At 31.2% G+C, this 18788-nt stretch overlaps 3 protein-coding genes across 3 annotated transcripts; 1 reads left to right on the top strand and 2 right to left on the bottom strand.

The window, feature by feature from the left end:
• Positions 1-3062: 3062 nt before the first annotated feature.
• Positions 3063-4631, bottom strand: LOC124922152. The gene is made up of 2 exons (XM_047462881.1): positions 4264-4631; positions 3063-4164 (listed from the first exon to the last, which is right to left on the bottom strand). The coding sequence occupies exon 2, from the start codon at positions 4128-4130 to the stop codon at positions 3345-3347; it is 786 nt and encodes a 261-aa protein (XP_047318837.1). The 5' UTR covers positions 4131-4164; positions 4264-4631; the 3' UTR covers positions 3063-3344.
• A 987-nt stretch (positions 4632-5618) lies between these two features.
• On the bottom strand, positions 5619-8324 carry LOC124920782 (heat shock cognate 70 kDa protein 2-like). Its single transcript, XM_047461337.1, has 2 exons — positions 7998-8324; positions 5619-7558 (listed from the first exon to the last, which is right to left on the bottom strand). Exons 1-2 carry the CDS (start codon positions 8209-8211, stop codon positions 5814-5816), a joined length of 1959 nt encoding a protein of 652 aa, XP_047317293.1. The 5' UTR covers positions 8212-8324; the 3' UTR covers positions 5619-5813.
• A 3165-nt stretch (positions 8325-11489) lies between these two features.
• LOC124921562 lies at positions 11490-16022 on the top strand. Its single transcript, XM_047462237.1, has 7 exons — positions 11490-11715; positions 12086-12510; positions 12602-12771; positions 13962-14057; positions 14137-14393; positions 15229-15449; positions 15531-16022. The coding sequence occupies exons 2-7, from the start codon at positions 12193-12195 to the stop codon at positions 15909-15911; spliced, it is 1443 nt and encodes a 480-aa protein (XP_047318193.1). The 5' UTR covers positions 11490-11715; positions 12086-12192; the 3' UTR covers positions 15912-16022.
• Positions 16023-18788: the final 2766 nt, after the last annotated feature.

The raw sequence follows: 18788 nt of genomic DNA, 5'->3' as shown, positions 1-18788 counted from the left end.
TGTACCAGGCGGTTAACTGGTTTAATCGTGAACTGGTAATTCAATTTTTTAAATTAAGTATTAATTAAATTTATTAAATGATATTTTTTTTCAAAATTCTTTTTATGTTATTCTCTATTTTTTATCTATGTTATAATATATTATAATAATATTTGATAGATATATTTAGAAATATTTTATAATATATTATATTATTATAACAATATAATATATTTAAAATTTTTTATTTTTAAACTAATATTCATATAAATTAATTTTTTTTAAAAATAATTTTATACAAATTATAATTTAATATTTAAAAATAACTAATATATTATTAAATATTATTTATAATATATCTAGTATTTACAAAAATAACTAATATAAATATATATGATTAAATTATTATCGGTGCTAGAAAAATAGTTAGATCGAACTGATTAACCGAAATCATTGAATCGGTTAACCAATAAACTGGTAAAATAAAACCGGTAAGCTATCGATTCAGTTAGGTTATCGGTTAGCTTTTTTATTGTTAAATTAATATAAAAGTTTCATAATTATATATATATATATATAATTAAATTGAGAAAATATATATATTTATGATAAATGATTGAGAGTGGGAATTCAGGGGGAGAGAATGATGTGGTGCAATTTGATTAGCCAAAAAAATAACAAAATAATCAGTGATGTAGTGACACATCATTCCATCTCCCATTCCCTCCTCTATATTTATTTATTTATTTATAAATATATATAGATTTTATCGATATATAATTATCAAAAATGAATATTTATTTAATATATATATATTATATTATAGGTTGAGAATTAAATAATTATGAGAGATAGTAATTTAAATTTTTATATATAAAATATATAGAGAAATAATTGGGAGAAGGAATTTGAGTGATGAAATGATGGTGCAATTCGATTGATTGAAAAAATTAAAGAATTTCTCTCTTCCTTCTTTCCACTTATTTTTTCATTTTTTCAACCAATGATTGATGCCACATCATTCTCTCCTCCAAATTCTCAATTATTTCTTATACTATAAGTGTTATGTCTATATCTCACTTATAAAATAACACATATAAACAAAAGTGAAGTATCACTCTTCTCATTTATTAATTGTTTCTCTTTGTACACATGATTGTACAATGAAAAATATATTTTTTTTATTATTGCAAAAGATATATAATTATTTTATATATAGACCAACATTTCTAAAAAGGATTAGTTTTATTTTTGTTAAAAAAATCAGTTGTAGGGCTTTTATTTATAGACTTTGTTTAAAAAAATTGCCATTTTGGTAATTTTCTGAAATTATGAGAAATTATTTGTTTTAAAAAATAGTTTGAGTACTATAATAAGAGATCAGAATAATTGAATGATCATTCAAGTAATTTGCATTTTTTTTCTAATAATAGAAAAATAACTATTTAAAAATTAGTACAAAAAAATGTTAATTCAAAAAGAAATCTGAAATGAACTTAGTAGTTCTCAAACAAAAATTAATGAGTTTCTAATCATTTTTACCATTTTTCTTAGGAAACCTTTTCATTTTATTTTATTATGTAAGATTTATTTTAAATAATATATATATATATATATTAAAATAAAATTATAATTCCATCAACTAAATGAAATAACAATTAAGTGTGGAAATTTTCTTTTTAATGTTGAAAACTAGACTATCTGTAATTATGCCTACACTTCAATTTAAAAGAAGTTTAGTGTGAATTGAAGAAGAAAAAGAGATGAAATTCAATTAATATATGTTCATTTTATAAGTAGAGTAATTTTATCAAATTGGTCAATATTTTCAGCTAACCTACTTATTATATTTACACGCGAAATTTTATTCAATCACACCTAATTTATGAAATTTAAATTACTTACCAGTGCACCTATTAGCACTTTTTTTTAAAAAAAAAGTGTTGTGACTTTGGACAGTTGATAAATTGGTTGTTTGAAAATAGGCAATAAATATAATTTTTGTTATTTTCTAAGATTCTATTTAAAATATTTAAAAATAATTAAGGAGTTTTCAATCTTTATAAGTGAATAATGTTTGATTTCATTAGTTTTAAATATTATCTCCATAAGCATATTGTCTTTAGTTCAACTTTTAATTTGCTTGTTTCAACTAAAATAAACTTTGATTAAATGTGAGCACTGCAACTTGATGATAAGGTTGAGTATTATGTTAATATTCTCTATAATATAATTCATAGTCTAAATATATATATATATATATTTAATAAAAATAATTAAATTGTTTGAAAATGATTTTGTTGTTCTTATTAAATTATGATAAGTTTATAGTTGGAATGCATATAATCAATCAATCATATTCATAAGTGTAGTAAGCGTGCAGGGAAGTCATCTAATTTGAATTTTGAAATGAACAACTTTCTTTATAAGAAGAGTGTCTTACGTTTTTGCCCCCCCAAAACTTTTCCCTTTAGACAATTACATTTTGCCAGCCTTATTGTCAAATTGAATAATATATACTATAAAGTATGGTACCCTACCCTACTTATAAATTATTAACCCAAACCACAATTCCTACCATAAAATCAAAAAGAAAAGCAATAAAGATTTTAGTTTAATTCCCGTTAAGAACAATTGATTAAAGTTGTGGGTTATTTGATTCTCACTCAAAACACGACTATGGCCTATTGTGTGGAGAGATTAAGCCAACACAACAAAACACAAAAACACGACAAGTTGGCAATTGAAGAATAAAACAATGAAATGGCAGCCATGAATATAATTTAGTTTAGTTTGAGTGGTGGGATTAAAAATTGTTGGGAAAAAGAAAAGCAACCCCACATACACAACCCAACCCAACCAGGACAATTATAATATATACAAACCAAATTGACAGAGAGAATGTCTATCTGTCTACTGTCCACAGAATTATTATTATTCCTCACTCATCCACCACCAAGCTAACCTAATAAGCTCATGAGCTAATAATAATACTGCTGCTGGTTAATGGTGGGGGTGGTCTATTTTCAATTGTATGTCAACAAACAGGAATGAATAATAATAACAAATGCCCAAATCAAAGGAAGTAAACAGTTATTCGAATTAGGCCCTGGGAAGAAAAAGATTAGAATTTGATTTTCACACTCGTTACATTACAGATCATGATCATGATGATCATGATCATGATGCACTACTATTACTACTATTATTTCTACTATTTTCATTCTCTCTAATCTCTAAGTCTATTAATTAACATCCAAATCACAACAAACAGTGAAAAGAAAATGAAAAAATATGAATAGACACTAAGATTTTGATTCTCATAACATGAAGCCAATGGAAGTAAGTACCTCATGTGAACCAGTTCAAGGATGAACCTCTTCCTCTTCATCTTCATCTTCATCATCATCATCATCAAAAGCAGCAGCTAATCTTTGAGTATCTTTGAGGGCTTTTCTCTCAGCCTCTTCTTCAATTAACCTTTTCATCAGCTTGTCCTCAGCATCTCTCATGAACTTGAACTTGGGAGGGGGTGAAGATCTCAGCCTATTAAGCTCTGACTCAGTTAACTGTTCGAACAGGGGATTAAACCCATGGTGATTGTATGAATCAAAGTTTTGGGTTTTCAATGGTGAAGCCAAAGGGGTTGTTGTTGACTCAATCGTCACAAGAATGTCGCTTAAGCTTCTAGTTCTCGACCTTTTTCTGCTTCTCGATTTCCCATCATCAGATTCCATATCCTCTTTCGTTTCCTCCTTGATTGTGAACAAAAACCTAGTAGGCCCACATAGATTGTGCAGCCTCATGATCTCACACTCCACACCTTCTTCACCAAATCCCTTGATCACCAAATCCTTCCCTCCCACTACTCCCAATTCAAGGTCTGGTTCATGTTCATCAATGGTCTCTGACGTCTTTGTCACTGAATTAGTGACCTCATCACTATCTAAAGAAATTGACTTTCTCCAACAAAACAGATGATGGGATGGTTCTTTGGTAATGGTTTGGTTATTGTAATGATGGTCTTCAGTAACTCTACTAGAGACTCTCCTCTTCCACCATAAAAGGTAGTAAAGCTCTGCAACAAGCCCTAGAAGAATACATCCAAATCCAAAGCTTAACCCAATTGCCAAAGCACTGAAAGTTGCCATATTTGTCCAGGAAAACAGATCGCATTCACCACAACTGAAATTTATCGGGGAAATTGAACCAGATAGAATGAATGTAGGCACCAGGAAGGAAGAATAAGTCTTTAATGAATGGGTTATACTCAAATTCTCTCACCTTCTCAACTGCCTCCACGACCACGAAGGAAGTCAAAATCTACTTCAAAGACTATTGAAACAGATTGACAAACAGGCAGACGGACGGACCCTCTTCTCGAAGCTCCTCAACTTCAACTTTTAGCAATTCCCGAAAGAAAATATGAAGAAAAAAACACGAGAGCTTCTCATTGGACCCAGAAAAACAAACCCAGGACTGTTTCTTTCTTCTCTCTTCTTTCTTTCTTTCTTTTGCTGGCCGCCTGGTTCTGAAATTGAATTATCAACGAAGAAGGGTGATTTCTTTCTTTTTAGCACCACCAGTTTATATCTATCTATCTATCTATTGCCTGAGATCAGATTTTCGGTGCAATATCTTTTTCCCCATTATTTTGGGCAACCAACTACTTACTATATATAATTAATTTCTTTGTACAAATATATAATCTTTTTATTTTTAGAGAATCATTCCTTGTCAAATTTAACAAATCAACTTAAAAATATCTTTATTTTTGGAATTTCAATATTTAGTTTTCATATGAATTTGATTTGCTATATGTATGCTGGTTTTCAAATTTTCAAAATTTCAAATAGAGAAACCACTAGAAAGTTTGAAATAGTAATAGAAACAATTTAAAAAAAAAGAAGATATTTTGAAGGAGTCACTATCCCTTACCCAAATTGTTATGATTGCAGAATATAATTCATGAGAGACTTCTCTTCCATATAGTTATGGGCTTAAATTAGGCTACAATTTCTTAACTTGAGATTTAAACAAAACCATTATAAGAGGCCCTAAGACAACAACGTGGTGCAAAGAAAACGCTAATTAATCATAGAAGAAAACAATTATCATTATTGATGAGCAATCGGCCAATCATGCACGTGCAAATCACTATCAAGTGTATAGAGATTTTCTACCTAAGCTCATTTTAAAATAACTTGCTCCTTTAATATTCATAGTGAGCATATAATTCATGGTTGTTTGTGGGCAAAGATCGAATCTCATGAAAATTCATTATTATTTTTTTCTCTTCAATCAAAACCCAACTCAAAATTTTCTTCTTACAAAATATAACTTCCAAATAAAATTTTCTTCTTACAAGAAAGGTAAGATGATTGATTTAACTTATAGAGTACATGTTGGGTGGGCAGTAGTTTCAACTTTGATTACTAGTTGGTAACATAAGGTTAATACATACACATGTGGTCGATCAACGTCAATCAATTAAATACCCCATGTTACAATTTTAATATAATATTTTGTATTGATAAGGAAACAACAAACTACGTATTTATTATCACATTTCCTTTTCTGTAATTAATGGCTAACGATGAAAACACTATAAGCCATGTCGTGGATGTCCGTTTAGAACGTAAAGATGTAAAACGGTGATTGATGCCATTGAAAAGGGACCGTTTTCACAAACCCCATTTTGGAAATCAAGTAGAGTTCATTTTAGACCAAAGATGATTACAGGCTCACAGCCAACTTGAAACGCATAAAAAAGAAAAGAAAAATACAAACAGACAGACAAATCGAACCAACAGCAACCAAAACACACTCACAAATTAATCAACTTCTTCAATTTTAGGTCCAGCGGCACTGCCTCCTCCACTAGCTTTAGGCAGAGGACCATCACCATCCATCATACCTCCATCACCAGCATCCCCTTGATACATCTTGGCTATGATCGGATTACATAAACCCTCCAATTCCTTCATCTTGTCCTCAAATTCCTCTGCCTCTCCCAGCTGATTACCATCCAACCAGCTGATTACACCCTCTACAGCTTCCTCAATCTTCTTCTTCTCTGATGGAGATAGCTTCCCACCAATCTTCTCATCTTTTATCGTGTTCCTCATATTGTATGCATAATTCTCCAGCGCATTCTTAGCCTCCACCTTCTTCTTATGCTCTTCGTCCTGCTCCTTATACTTCTCTGCTTCTTGCACCATCTTCTCAATCTCCTCCTTCGACAACCGCCCTTTATCGTTTGTGATCGTTATCTTGTTCTTCACCCCTGTAGTCTTATCCTCCGCCGAAACATTCAGAATACCGTTGGCATCTATGTCGAAGCAGACCGTTATCTGAGGGACTCCCCTAGGGGCCGGTGGAATGCCACTCAGCTCAAATTTCCCTAACAAGTTATTGTCTTTAGTTCTCGTCCTCTCCCCTTCGTAGACCTGAATCAACACTCCAGGCTGGTTGTCCGCGTATGTAGAGAACACTTGCTCCTTCTTAGTTGGAATTGTGGTGTTTCTTGGAATCAGAACCGTCATGACTCCACCAGCCGTCTCTAGACCAAGAGAAAGTGGGGTTACATCCAACAAAAGTAAGTCCTGAACCTTCTGGTTTCCTTCTCCGCTCAGGATAGCGGCCTGGACTGCAGCACCGTAGGCTACTGCCTCATCCGGATTAATGCTTTTACAGAGCTCTTTCCCGTTGAAGAAATCCTGCAGTAGTTGCTGGACTTTCGGAATTCGGGTTGAGCCGCCCACCAGAACCACGTCGTGAACGCTGTTCTTATCCATCTTCGCGTCCCTCAAGCACTTCTCCACCGGCTCCATGCATTTCCTGAACAAATCCATGTTCATCTCCTCGAACCTAGCCCTCGTGATCGTGGTATAGAAATCAATCCCTTCGTATAGGGAATCAATTTCGATCGTAGTTTGTGCTGTGGACGAGAGAGTCCTTTTAGCCCTCTCACATGCGGTTCTCAATCTCCTCAACGCTCTTGGATTACCACTAATGTCCTTCTTGTGCTTCCTCTTGAATTCTTGGACAAAGTGGTTCACCATTCTGTTGTCGAAATCCTCTCCTCCTAAATGCGTGTCACCAGCCGTGGCTTTCACCTCGAAAATCCCCTCTTCAATGGTGAGCAACGAGACATCGAAAGTACCACCACCAAGATCGAATATCAGGACATTCTTTTCACCAGAACTGCTTGCTTTCTTGTCCAAACCATACGCAATGGCTGCAGCTGTTGGCTCGTTGATAATGCGCATAACGTTGAGTCCAGAGATGGAACCAGCATCTTTGGTTGCTTGCCTCTGGGAGTCGTTGAAATAAGCAGGGACAGTTACTACTGCGTTCTTGATCGTTATACCAAGATATGCCTCTGCGATTTCCTTCATCTTGATAAGTACCATTGAAGAGATTTCTTCTGCAGAGAACTGCTTCTCTTCACCTTTGTAGGAGACAACAATCATTGGCTTGTCACTAGGACCAGCAGCTACCACCTTGAATGGCCAATGCTTCATGTCACTTTGCACAGATGGATCGCTAAACCTTCTCCCAATCAAACGCTTAGCATCTGAAAACAAAACATACATTAGTTAGATCCTTCAACCAAAAACCTAATCACATATTCACATTTCATCAAACAAGTTAACCAAATAATCTGTCCAAATACCAAATGAAACGTGATATATCTACACCTCGATCGATCTCAGATCTGTTAGCAACAATGTAATACGAGACAATTTCATGTAACACATCTTCTACTGCTAGATCGATCTTCTCTAAAGAGTCAAAGAAAAACTTCACAACTTCTTTGAATCGACAAAACATCATGGAAATCCTATAGCAAGGCTCGTATTGAGCATTCTTATATGCTAAATTACTTAAAACGATTCAGCAAACGATCGATTCATATAATTGTGCTAATCAATTAGCTATGTTTACTATACTAAGTACAAAGAGAAAACGAGTAGATCAAAATATAATTCAATTAAATAAGAATGAATGCTTACCGAAAACAGTATTGGTAGGATTCATAGCGACTTGATTTTTGGCAGCATCACCAATCAAGCGCTCAGTATCAGTAAATGCAACATAAGACGGAGTGGTCCTGTTGCCTTGATCATTCGCGATGATCTCAACACGATCATGTTGCCAAACTCCGACACAAGAATAAGTCGTTCCTAGATCGATACCGATAGCAGGTCCCTCGCCTTTACCAGCCATATATAATCTTCCTCAGGAATCAAACAATCAAACTCTTGGAAACGAATGATATCAATAGAATGAAGTATCAATAGATCGAAAGCGGAATAGTGAAGAATTATACAATTTCTGAATGGAAGAGAGGTAGAGGGGAGGAAGAGGTTATAAAGGAGAAGCGGGGGTATATCGAGAAGGTTCGAGGAGTGACTTGAGTTCTCTAGAGGCGATAACCGTCAAGATTAAATGACCAAGTTTTCCCATTTCCCGCCAGCAAGTACTAGTTCCTTCCAGAAGTTTCACCGTGAATGCGAATATCTTGATTTTTTTAACCACTTTTCGTTTATATTTTTTATAATAAAGAATTAGTTATCATTAAAAGAAAATCAGTATTCATTTTTTTTTATAAGCCTTTTCAATCCAACTAAACCAACTCACCATAATATTAAAAACAAAAAAAAAACTTATTATATATTTTATTTTTATTTTGAATTTTTTAAATGTGATTAACAATTTTATTTTTTTTAATAAAATTAATTATGTTAATTTATATATAATTTTTTTATTAAAATAAGTTTATAATATTAAAATTAAAAATTAAAAATTAAAAAAAATAATATTTATTTTTTTAATTTCGTATTTATTTAATAAATATTTGAATAATTACTCTAAATAAATGTATTATATATAATTATATATATTAGAATTTTATTTATTTTTTAATAAATTTAAACTAAAATATTTGTTTACAAATATTTTATTTTAAATTATTATTAATTTTAATATTTTAAATAGATTATATATATATATATATTATAATTATTAATTTAAAAAACAATCATAATTTAAAATTATTTTATTACTTATTATTTCAAACAAAAATATTAAGTGAATATAAAATATGAGAAGGGATAAGAGAGGAAATTTATAAGAGAGAATGGAAGAGGACTTATGTGTCACCTAAGGATGGCAATTTGAAACCGCCTCATGAAAACCGAACCGAATTGCCCCGTTTAGGACAGTTTTTTCCCGAAACCAAACGGAGATAGACGAGAATGGTATTTGTGTCCCCGCCCCACCCCGTCCCGATTTTACCCCGATTTCACTCCGATTTTACCCCGAACACCATAAACATAATTAAATATATTAAATAAACAATATATTTATTTATTCGTTATATTTTATAAGAGTAGTAAGGTTATTTTTTTTATAATAATATAAAATTTTAATATATTACAATATATATTATATTAAAGAAATCGTTTATATAATTTTATTGTATAATTTTTATTTATTTATTTTTAATAAAAAAATATTAACGGTGTCTCGCGAGATTCTCCAAAACCAAAAAAAAACTGAACGGGGCGGGGATGATATTAAAAAAATCTCCGAAATTAAAATGGGACGGGGATGGTAAATGCATCCCCACCCTGAACCGCCTCATTGTCATCCTTAGTGTCACCACATTACTGACTGAGAAAATGATAAAGGATGAGGATAAAATTATTTTGATATTACCCATACATACTGAATTCCACTAATAACACTTATACACAAAAGTGAAGTATCACCCACTTTATTTGTTGATTTTTTTCTCTTTTTATAAGTGGTTGTGCTTGTCTGGATACATGCACTACCTGCATAGGTAGTATCGAAATAACAGAGAAAATTTATTATTTTTTCAACAAATTAGATTGTGCCATATTCTTTCAAATTTATCTCTTAATCATTTCTCATTAAATATATATTTTAAACATAATCTATCCTATTGTAAGTCCATAAGAATAATATATTGTCCTTAAACACTATTAAAAATAATGTAACATATATTATAATTTTTTTTTATAATTATATAAAATACAATTTTATCATAAAATTAATAATAATTTAAAAATATATATTATATAAATAAATTATTTTGTCATTTTGATTTATTGATATTTTTTGAATATTTTTTTTAAAAAAATATTGATATATATAAATAAAATAAATAATAATAATTTAAATAAAATAATATTATAATATTTTAATTAATAAATTAAGTGAGATAATAATAATAATTTAAGTGAAATAATGTTTGAGTGATTTGAATTGTTGACACAAATTAAAAAAAGTAAGAACTAATATTTTAAAAATAAAAACTTTAATATTTAATATTTTAAATTTTAAATTTTTGTAAAATAGTTTTTAATATTATTTTTATATTTTAATGAAACGGAATTTGATATTTATTTGGTTAATAGTTACATTAATTTTAATAAAAAAATTATCAAACTTATTTATAAAATAAATAGATCATTTTGAATTAGATTCAAATTATAAAAAAAAAATAATGAATGTGTAATTAAATAAATTTGGATAAGTGATCCAAATAGATAATTTCATATCACTAAGATACTCGAATTTTCGAACAAGTTCGTTTTAGTTCTAGTTCTAGTTCTAGTTCTTGATGATCTAAATTTTTGACATATAACGGGTATAAGTAACTTCTATAGTAATGATCAATCTAATTGTGAAAGATTATTTTAAAGCATAGTTGTACATAATATTTCAAATTGTATTAACATAATAGTCTCTCACAAAAATAAAAATTTGGCTTTGTTGAGTCGATTCCCTTTGATCAGGTAAGAATTGCCTAATCTATATATATATAATGATGCTTAATTTTTAAAGTGTCCGGATTGCCGGGTCGAGAGCTGTGGTTAATTTGGATACTTAGGTCGGATTGTGGGTTGATCCGTTTTTAAATTTAAAACGGTTAAAAATAAAATTAAAGATGCTAGAGGTATGTTTTGAACTTGCAACCTAACAAAACAAGTATAACTCTTTAACCAACTAGGCTACAAAGACTTTATATTTTAAATTCAACGCCAAATTTGATAAACGCGGGACGTTTTAATATTAATATAAATTTAACTTTTTAACTAACTAATATATAATGATGTTGAGTAAATTAAATTTTGGGTCAGATTGTGGGTTGACTCACCATAAACTTAAAACAGTTAAAAATAAAATTAAAAATGTTATTCGTAATTTTTTTCACGGTTTTTTATATTATTACTCGTGCAAATGCACGGGCTAAATAATGGGGACTTCGAGAGAGCCTCTATTTGTTTATTTCGACTACATCTTAATCACAATGGCTTACTACTTATTATAATTTACTCATGATTTATATATATACTTATTTTAAAATAATTTTTTTTACATTTTAATATATTAATAAAATAAATATTCACTTTAAAAAAGAAAATCAGAAATTTCAGGGGCTTCGAGGTAATTCTGCACAAGTTCTGTTGTCTTTCTCAGAAGCCTGTAGGACTCGGCGAAAGAGTGAATCGCATGAGCGAAGCCAGATACCGATCACCATGATAGTGTGGCCAACAGATCACAACATTTCCAATTACTTGAGAAACTGTCGTTTTCTCTTTCAACAGTATCAAACAAAGCGGGAGATTGATCATTCAACTATCGTTCAATTCTTACTCCACTCCTGATCTGCAAATCAATACATGCTTCATGAATCAGGTCACGATTTTCCTTTCTCTTAGCTAAATATCTCCTATAAATGCCTCTTTTCTTCTGTTTTAGATTTAGATCGAACGTTTTTTTCTCTTAATTGCACTTTTTCTGAAAATTCTTAAAACTCTCTAGTGATCAGCGATCACTGCATTACTTTGCTCAAGTTTCATGATTCATTGTCCTTTAGATCATGGTCTATTGAAAAGAGTTCTAGATTTGTCCGTTGTTGATCCTGGAATTGAATTATCAAAACTTAGGCTGAATGACTTTAATCACTACAGATGGAAAATACATGTTTTTACCAGAAATCTGAAATTTGTACGATCTAAAGTTTGGTAATCTCTATAAATATTTAGTTTTATCTTTGTTCTTACAGGTTGATACCCTGTAATTTGTGCTTTGTCAGTGGAAATATAGCATTTAAGAACAAGAGGAAGGATCGTTATCTTGTAAATCTTGAATGAACTCTGATGTTTACTCTCAATGGGAGACTCATACAGAAATTTTACTTTAAGGAGCACTAAGATGCCAAAAAGATGTCTGGGGTCATCCGCCACTGCTTCTTCTACTGCAACATCTATGCCTATCACATTGAAACCTAAATATAGGAGAGCATCGCCTGTTGGTAATGCAGCATTATTTGTGGTCAAGGTAGTTGCACTAGAGGCAGTGCGTAGATTCTCGAGGGCTAGATGTCCTTTCTTGTGGTGTGGTATCCAGGCTTTGCAGGTTCTTTGTGTTCCACCTGTCAAATGGATACAAAAATGGGCTCCTTTAAAGTGTCTGATCAATGGGGTGCAGGTTGATTCTATTTTATGAAATAATTCCTTTATGTAACGTTACTCTCTTGTAATCGATGGGGGTTATTTCTTTGATAAATCAATATTGGCAGACATTATCCAGGCCACTGTTAGTGCTTTCCATTGCTACTGCATTCTTTGATCATTCTGAGAGTCAAAATATTGATTCAGATGCTAGAGATGGTTCACACGTGACTGATCAGCAGGCTTCTTCAGAATTGCAGGCAGAATCACAGAGTCTACAAGATACTCCAACTGCAAGGTATGTAAAATGGACTTTAAAATGTGAAATAGTTACTGATGGAGACTTGTTCTGGAGAAAGAGTTCAGAATGTCATTGACAATTTCAAGCATCTGAGACTGCTTTATTTTATTTTTTATTTGGAAAAAAGATCAATATCCCTTGAACTTGCAGCTAGAGTTCAACTAATCCCTCTAGACTTTTGAAAGGATCATCTGAGTCAGCTAACCCATACCAACAACGGTTTTATTCTTCAAGTTTAGAGTAATTGAATGGGATGGTTTACTATCTTAGTTTATTAAGGGTGATATGCCAATTGCCAAAAGATAGTCTATGTGGTGGGTTGGGTTGGTATGAGTTACTTCTCCTACCATTCTTCTTTTGGTCAGCTCTGTTACTCTCAAATTCCCTTCATAAACATAATTATTGAGTGATGAATCATAATTTCCATTTTCCTTTTCAACCATCCTTTTGTAAAGCTCATGGTTACAAGGTGATGGGCTTGAGCCTTAATGAAAAATTTTACAAAAAAAGATATGTCTTATTTGACCCTTTATTTCTTAACATGATGGAGTAATTTATATTTTTGGTATTAGCTGTAGTCTTATTCTCAAATATGGAAGATGGTTTGTCTTGATACACATCACGACTCCAATCTGGTGATGGAATTTGTTAAACTTGCATATGGACTATTGAAAGTAAAGTTTTCTTTTTAAATAAGGTCAACTTTTATAGCATTAATACGAAATGTCTTTTTTATAACATTAATAAAAATAATGCATTCACTTTTGAACAATAAAAGTGAAACAGAAGGGAAGAAAAAACAGATGCAAAAATGTTCGAATCTGATCAAACAAAATAAATAAATAAATTTCATCCGGTGCAGATTCCTCCTTTCATAATTGATCCAAGGTCTGGAGAAAGAACCCATTGATCCTTTCTCCCCACACAATTTACATGAAATGTCCAACCAAATGCCATCTTTTCTTGTGCTTTATATATATTTTTTCATCAATAGTAGTTTGAACTGTATCGATTAATAATTTGGATATTTCATTACATTGTGTCCTATTTCTGAGCCTTTCAATAGGTATTGTATCTTTTGATCTTTAGTGATGCAAATATTAGTCTGATACAAATTTTTTCAGAGTAGTCTTCTCTTTGACTAGCTAATTGTTTATGTTGCTTCCTCTTATTTTTCTATTTTGAAGTATTCCTAGCGAGGCTTCTGAAATCCAGTCCCCCAAGAACTGGTTGCATCAGCTCCAAGCAGAACTTGAGATTCAGGAAATAAGTTTACCGGGAAGGTGAGCCAACTAAAAAAAATCACAATATGGGACACTCGAAATAAGAGGCTGCTAGCATGATATGGTGTTGTTTATGCAGATTAAATGAAGATGAACTCCTCAGATTTTTCACTGCTGCAAATGGAAATTTTCCATTCTTCCTATCGTCAATTAAGAAGACAATCCGATGGAGAGAGACCTACAATATTCTTCAAGGAGAGGAACTTGAGATATGGTCAAATATGGTCTACTGGCATGGAGTTGACGTGGAGCACCAGCCTTGCCTAATCATACGCCTAGGACTAGCATGCAGTAGTCTATCATCTCATGAAAGACCTCGGTTTATTCAAGTTATTGGTATGAACTTTTCTCCCCTAAAGTCATTACTTCTTGATGGAAAAAGGAGTTCCAAACTTGTTATCTCTTTTGTGTATGTCTCCAAACTTTAGGTTGAGGAAGATATTACATTAGAGTTTGACTTACTTTGCGTTTGTTATCATTCATGTTAAAAGTCCACATTTTACAAGTATAACGAGCCTATTGGAGACTTGTATTTTATCACAACCACGACGATCTCATCAAAAATATTAAACTTGGCATATTGCCTAACACACTTTTATCATGAGCATTTACCCCAATGGTTAGGGTTGTTTGTCTTCCCACATTTATGCTTATCTAGGAAATTCTTTCATTTAATTAGTTTTCTTCTAGTATTTCCTTTAAATTGCATTCTCCTTCTAATAGTTTATAGCTCCAAAAGTATGAAATCCCCTTTCTTTTCAAAATTCTACTGTAGATCATTGAAAATCGCCAAATACAATAGCTATATTTTTTGTTTGGTGCTAGTTTTTTTTTTTCTTTTCCATGATGCCAATTATTTTCTTACCATGATCCAAATGACTGATTTTTGTTGCTTTATTTTCTATACATATATTTCTCCTTTCATCATTTTATTCCACTTAAAAGCAAAATGTTGTTTGCTTAAGGTGGTATGTTTTAAACTTTCCCAAATCCAAAACAGTTGGTATCTGAATTCATTTATAGGGGGGTAATAAAAGAAAATATATAATCACAAAAAAATTAACTGCTATTTGGGATTTCATGTGTAAAAAATGGAGGGGTCTTCTAACATTGGTTCTTTATTTTTCCTGTTCAATTGAAGCACATGTATGGATTGAGGTTGTTATTTCAGTTTCCCAGGTAGAGCATGGCATACTGCATCTAGTTGACCCAGAACATCCAAAAATAACTGTTTTATTGGATTGTGATGGGTTGACCCCCATGAGATTTCCTATGCAAATGGTGAGGGTTTGTTCTTCTCTTCTTCAAGATCACTTCCCAAATCGTCTCGGCTACTTATTTATTATTCGGTTACCTCCAGTTGCTCGAGTAGTTGCACAAACCTTTTTCAAAGTAAGCCCTAGATCACATTAAGACATGCTCATATCTTTATCAATTCGGTTTATATTTAGTATAGCATTTTTACTTCCACAGGTTTTGAAACCAATCACCCTCCAAAAGCTGAAAATCGAAGGCCAGATGTACAAGAAAGTGCTTATGCAGTATATTCCGACTCTACCAACCTATCTTGGCGGTAATTGCTTGTGCAAAAGATGTTCAAATACAAGTGTTTCTGATCTGCAACAACTTAGTGGTGAAATCTGTGGGATGGAAAGGGACATGGATGATCATGACCTAAGTGTTGGGGATCTACAATCTGGTAATCAAATTGACCCGGATGATATGCTCCTCCTCAATAGCAATTGTGACCAGGTTTTGCGCACTTCCATAATAGGCATCCTCCTTGTCTGCATTCTGTTTGCGTTTATTGCTGGAATGTATGATCCATTGAGCAGTCCATTCTTCTCCACTTGAGTGAGGTCAATGAACTTTCTGCTCAAGCTTGTTTGATGTAGACTTTTTTTTTTTCTCTCTGATTTGGTAAAAAGTGAATTGTTTAGGTTAAATGACTAAAATATTATTTGTTTAATATGTAAGTGTTATAAAAAATCAAGAGGACAACTTGTTAAGTGTTTTTAAAAAATAAAATAAGGATAACTTGTTAAGTGTTGTAAAAAATAAAGTGAGGATAATTCAATCTTATCCTTGGATTTTTCTAAATTTGTCATAAGAATTAAAATTAGAAGAAAATAAGAATTAAAAGAGATGGTAAAACGTTTGAGTATTTCATGATGAATGATGGTCCAAGTTTTACGAAAAGTGGAAGAAGAGAGACATCCTCACATTTGTGCAATCTTTCATCTTTGCGTAATACTCAAAACTAGAAAATTGGAAAAATGAGAAATTTTAATCCCGCAAATTTGGGATGTACTTGAGCTCACAAGCAGATTGTTAGTTGACCCAATATCACACCAAGACATTGTTTTATCCTTTAGTTTGCTTATTTTAATACTCATGATAATAGACAAAATAAACATGTTCATATCTATATGGGATGCACACGGTGTCTATGCATCACTTAATAAACTGCCCATTCACAATCATATAGGAAAGAAGCTTGCAATAACTATGAACTTTGTTAATTTCTTATAATAATGACACATGATCCAAGAACGGATAGATAAAAAAATCTAGAAACAACATCAAGAGTACATTTAGAGTAATAATATACCAAATTTGGTCAGAAAGAAATGCAAAAATCTTCTAAGGGATTTGACGGACACCTATTAGGAATTCGAAAGTTGATTCACATTTCTCTATTCTTCAAGCCTCTTTGTTGAAAAGACTATATTTAACAATGTTCATAGTTAGAATATCAACTGTCGCTAAATTTTTTAATGAAATCACCAATGTTTCCCAATTGTTCGGTAACGAGCTAAGAAATAGTAGAGCATATAGCTCATCATCAAGAGTCATCTCCATGGATGTCTTCTAATTCACCGAGACAATAAACTTACTATTAATTTGTCATACTCTCAATGTCTTTGTACTTACAGTTCATGAGTCACCTAATTATCATCGCCTTGTTCCTAGAAGAACCTTTCTTGAAAATCAACTCCAACTTCATTCAAAGTGCTCGCGCATCGTTTTTTTCTACAATGTGGTGAAAAATATTTTTGTCAACTAACTGCCTCATTGTAGTAGATATTTTCCAATTAAGAATTTCCAATCTTCATCCCTCGTCGTGTTTGGTTTTGTCATGCCTTGTACAGGCCTAAACAAATCTATGCAAATCAACAAATCAAGCTACTTGCGTTTCTAAAATGAAAAATTTGTCAAGGTTAGCTTATTTATTCCGATCAAAATTTTCTCATCCATTTGGCACACAAGAAATTTAATGAATCCAACCAAATGCTCTAAAATCACTTTTTGGGAAAAACAACTTAATAACAATTGCAACATAATTACTCTTTCTCTCTTCGTATGTTTCAATGAGATAATCAAAAATCAAACCAAATAGCAATTAATACATAAAAACACGTTAATTTTAGCGTGGAAAATCCAACTAGGATAAAAATCATCTTACATTAAATATTTATCATTTATTTTACTTATCCACACTTCACTTAATTTTTTTTTTTAAAAAACTCTATCTTTTGACTTTTTGTCTTCCATTTTTTTAATAATAAAATTTATTTTCTCTCTCTTCACTCTTATTTTTCAACCTAACTTCTTAACTTTTTATTTTCTTTCATTCTTTAATTTTTTTCTTCATTCTTTAATTTTTTTTTCATAAGTATGTAAGTAAATAATATTTTTTTTGTGTTTTAAAAATGTTGATATTACTAATTTAAAATTACGTATATTTAATAAAGTTATATTTCACACTTTAATCGGGTAATAAGGCACACATTAGAAACCGGGTATTCGACAAATCGAGGATGATTATAGAAATAAAGATATCCACCGGGATCAAGGTCGGGTAGTAAAATGAAAATTAGGTTCGGGAATGAATACTTCATTAACCAATGAGTACAACACATGTTGTTGTACTAAGTCTAATGAAAGAAAATACAGATTAAAAAAATAACTCCCATTATCTTCCAATTAAACCCAAATAACCAACCTAGAATAAATCTGAAACATAACTAGCTTCGGAACAAACCACATCCAAACACATAAACCAAAGCACAAACAAATAAACATAATAAAAGCCTCAACTTTCTCTATGTTTTACCTTTCCCTTTGTTTCATTCCTTCCTTCCTTACTCTTTTCATTCATTCATAAATTGAGGTCAATAAATGGAAAGATTAATGTGAGCTACTTGTTTAACTAGATCATTTTATATTATTTTGAAATAAATTACTATCATATCAACAAACATCATATATATATATATATATATATATATATATATATTACTTATTTAATTATTTAAATCATCTATCAAAATATTTAATTGTACTTTTTTTATTAGTATTATTTTTTAAACTAGGAACGGAGATAGCTCAGTATGAAAGTAATGTCAATATGAGAATTTCTTCTCATATATAATTAAAGCTGAAAATATATAAACTTGTTTAATTTTGAGAGTGATTCTAACTATAATACTGAGAACTATATATTACATTTTTTTTATATACATAACATCATATAAACTTCATTTCAGCATATATTTGCTATCAAATATTTTGTTAGTATTAATTCAGTTAAATGCTCCGACTCAAATTCATCGAGTAATTCAGTTTACGCTCTATCTAGTCACATTTAAAAATAACTGTAGTGTATTTTTTAATAAGTTCAAATGAAATAGTTTAGTTTGCCTTATTTTGTCCTCTATTTTTCACCCA

Source organism: Impatiens glandulifera, chromosome 1 (genome assembly GCF_907164915.1).
Source record: "Impatiens glandulifera chromosome 1, dImpGla2.1, whole genome shotgun sequence".
NCBI lineage: Eukaryota > Viridiplantae > Streptophyta > Magnoliopsida > Ericales > Balsaminaceae > Impatiens > Impatiens glandulifera.
This window is presented reverse-complemented; position numbering and strand designations above follow the sequence as displayed.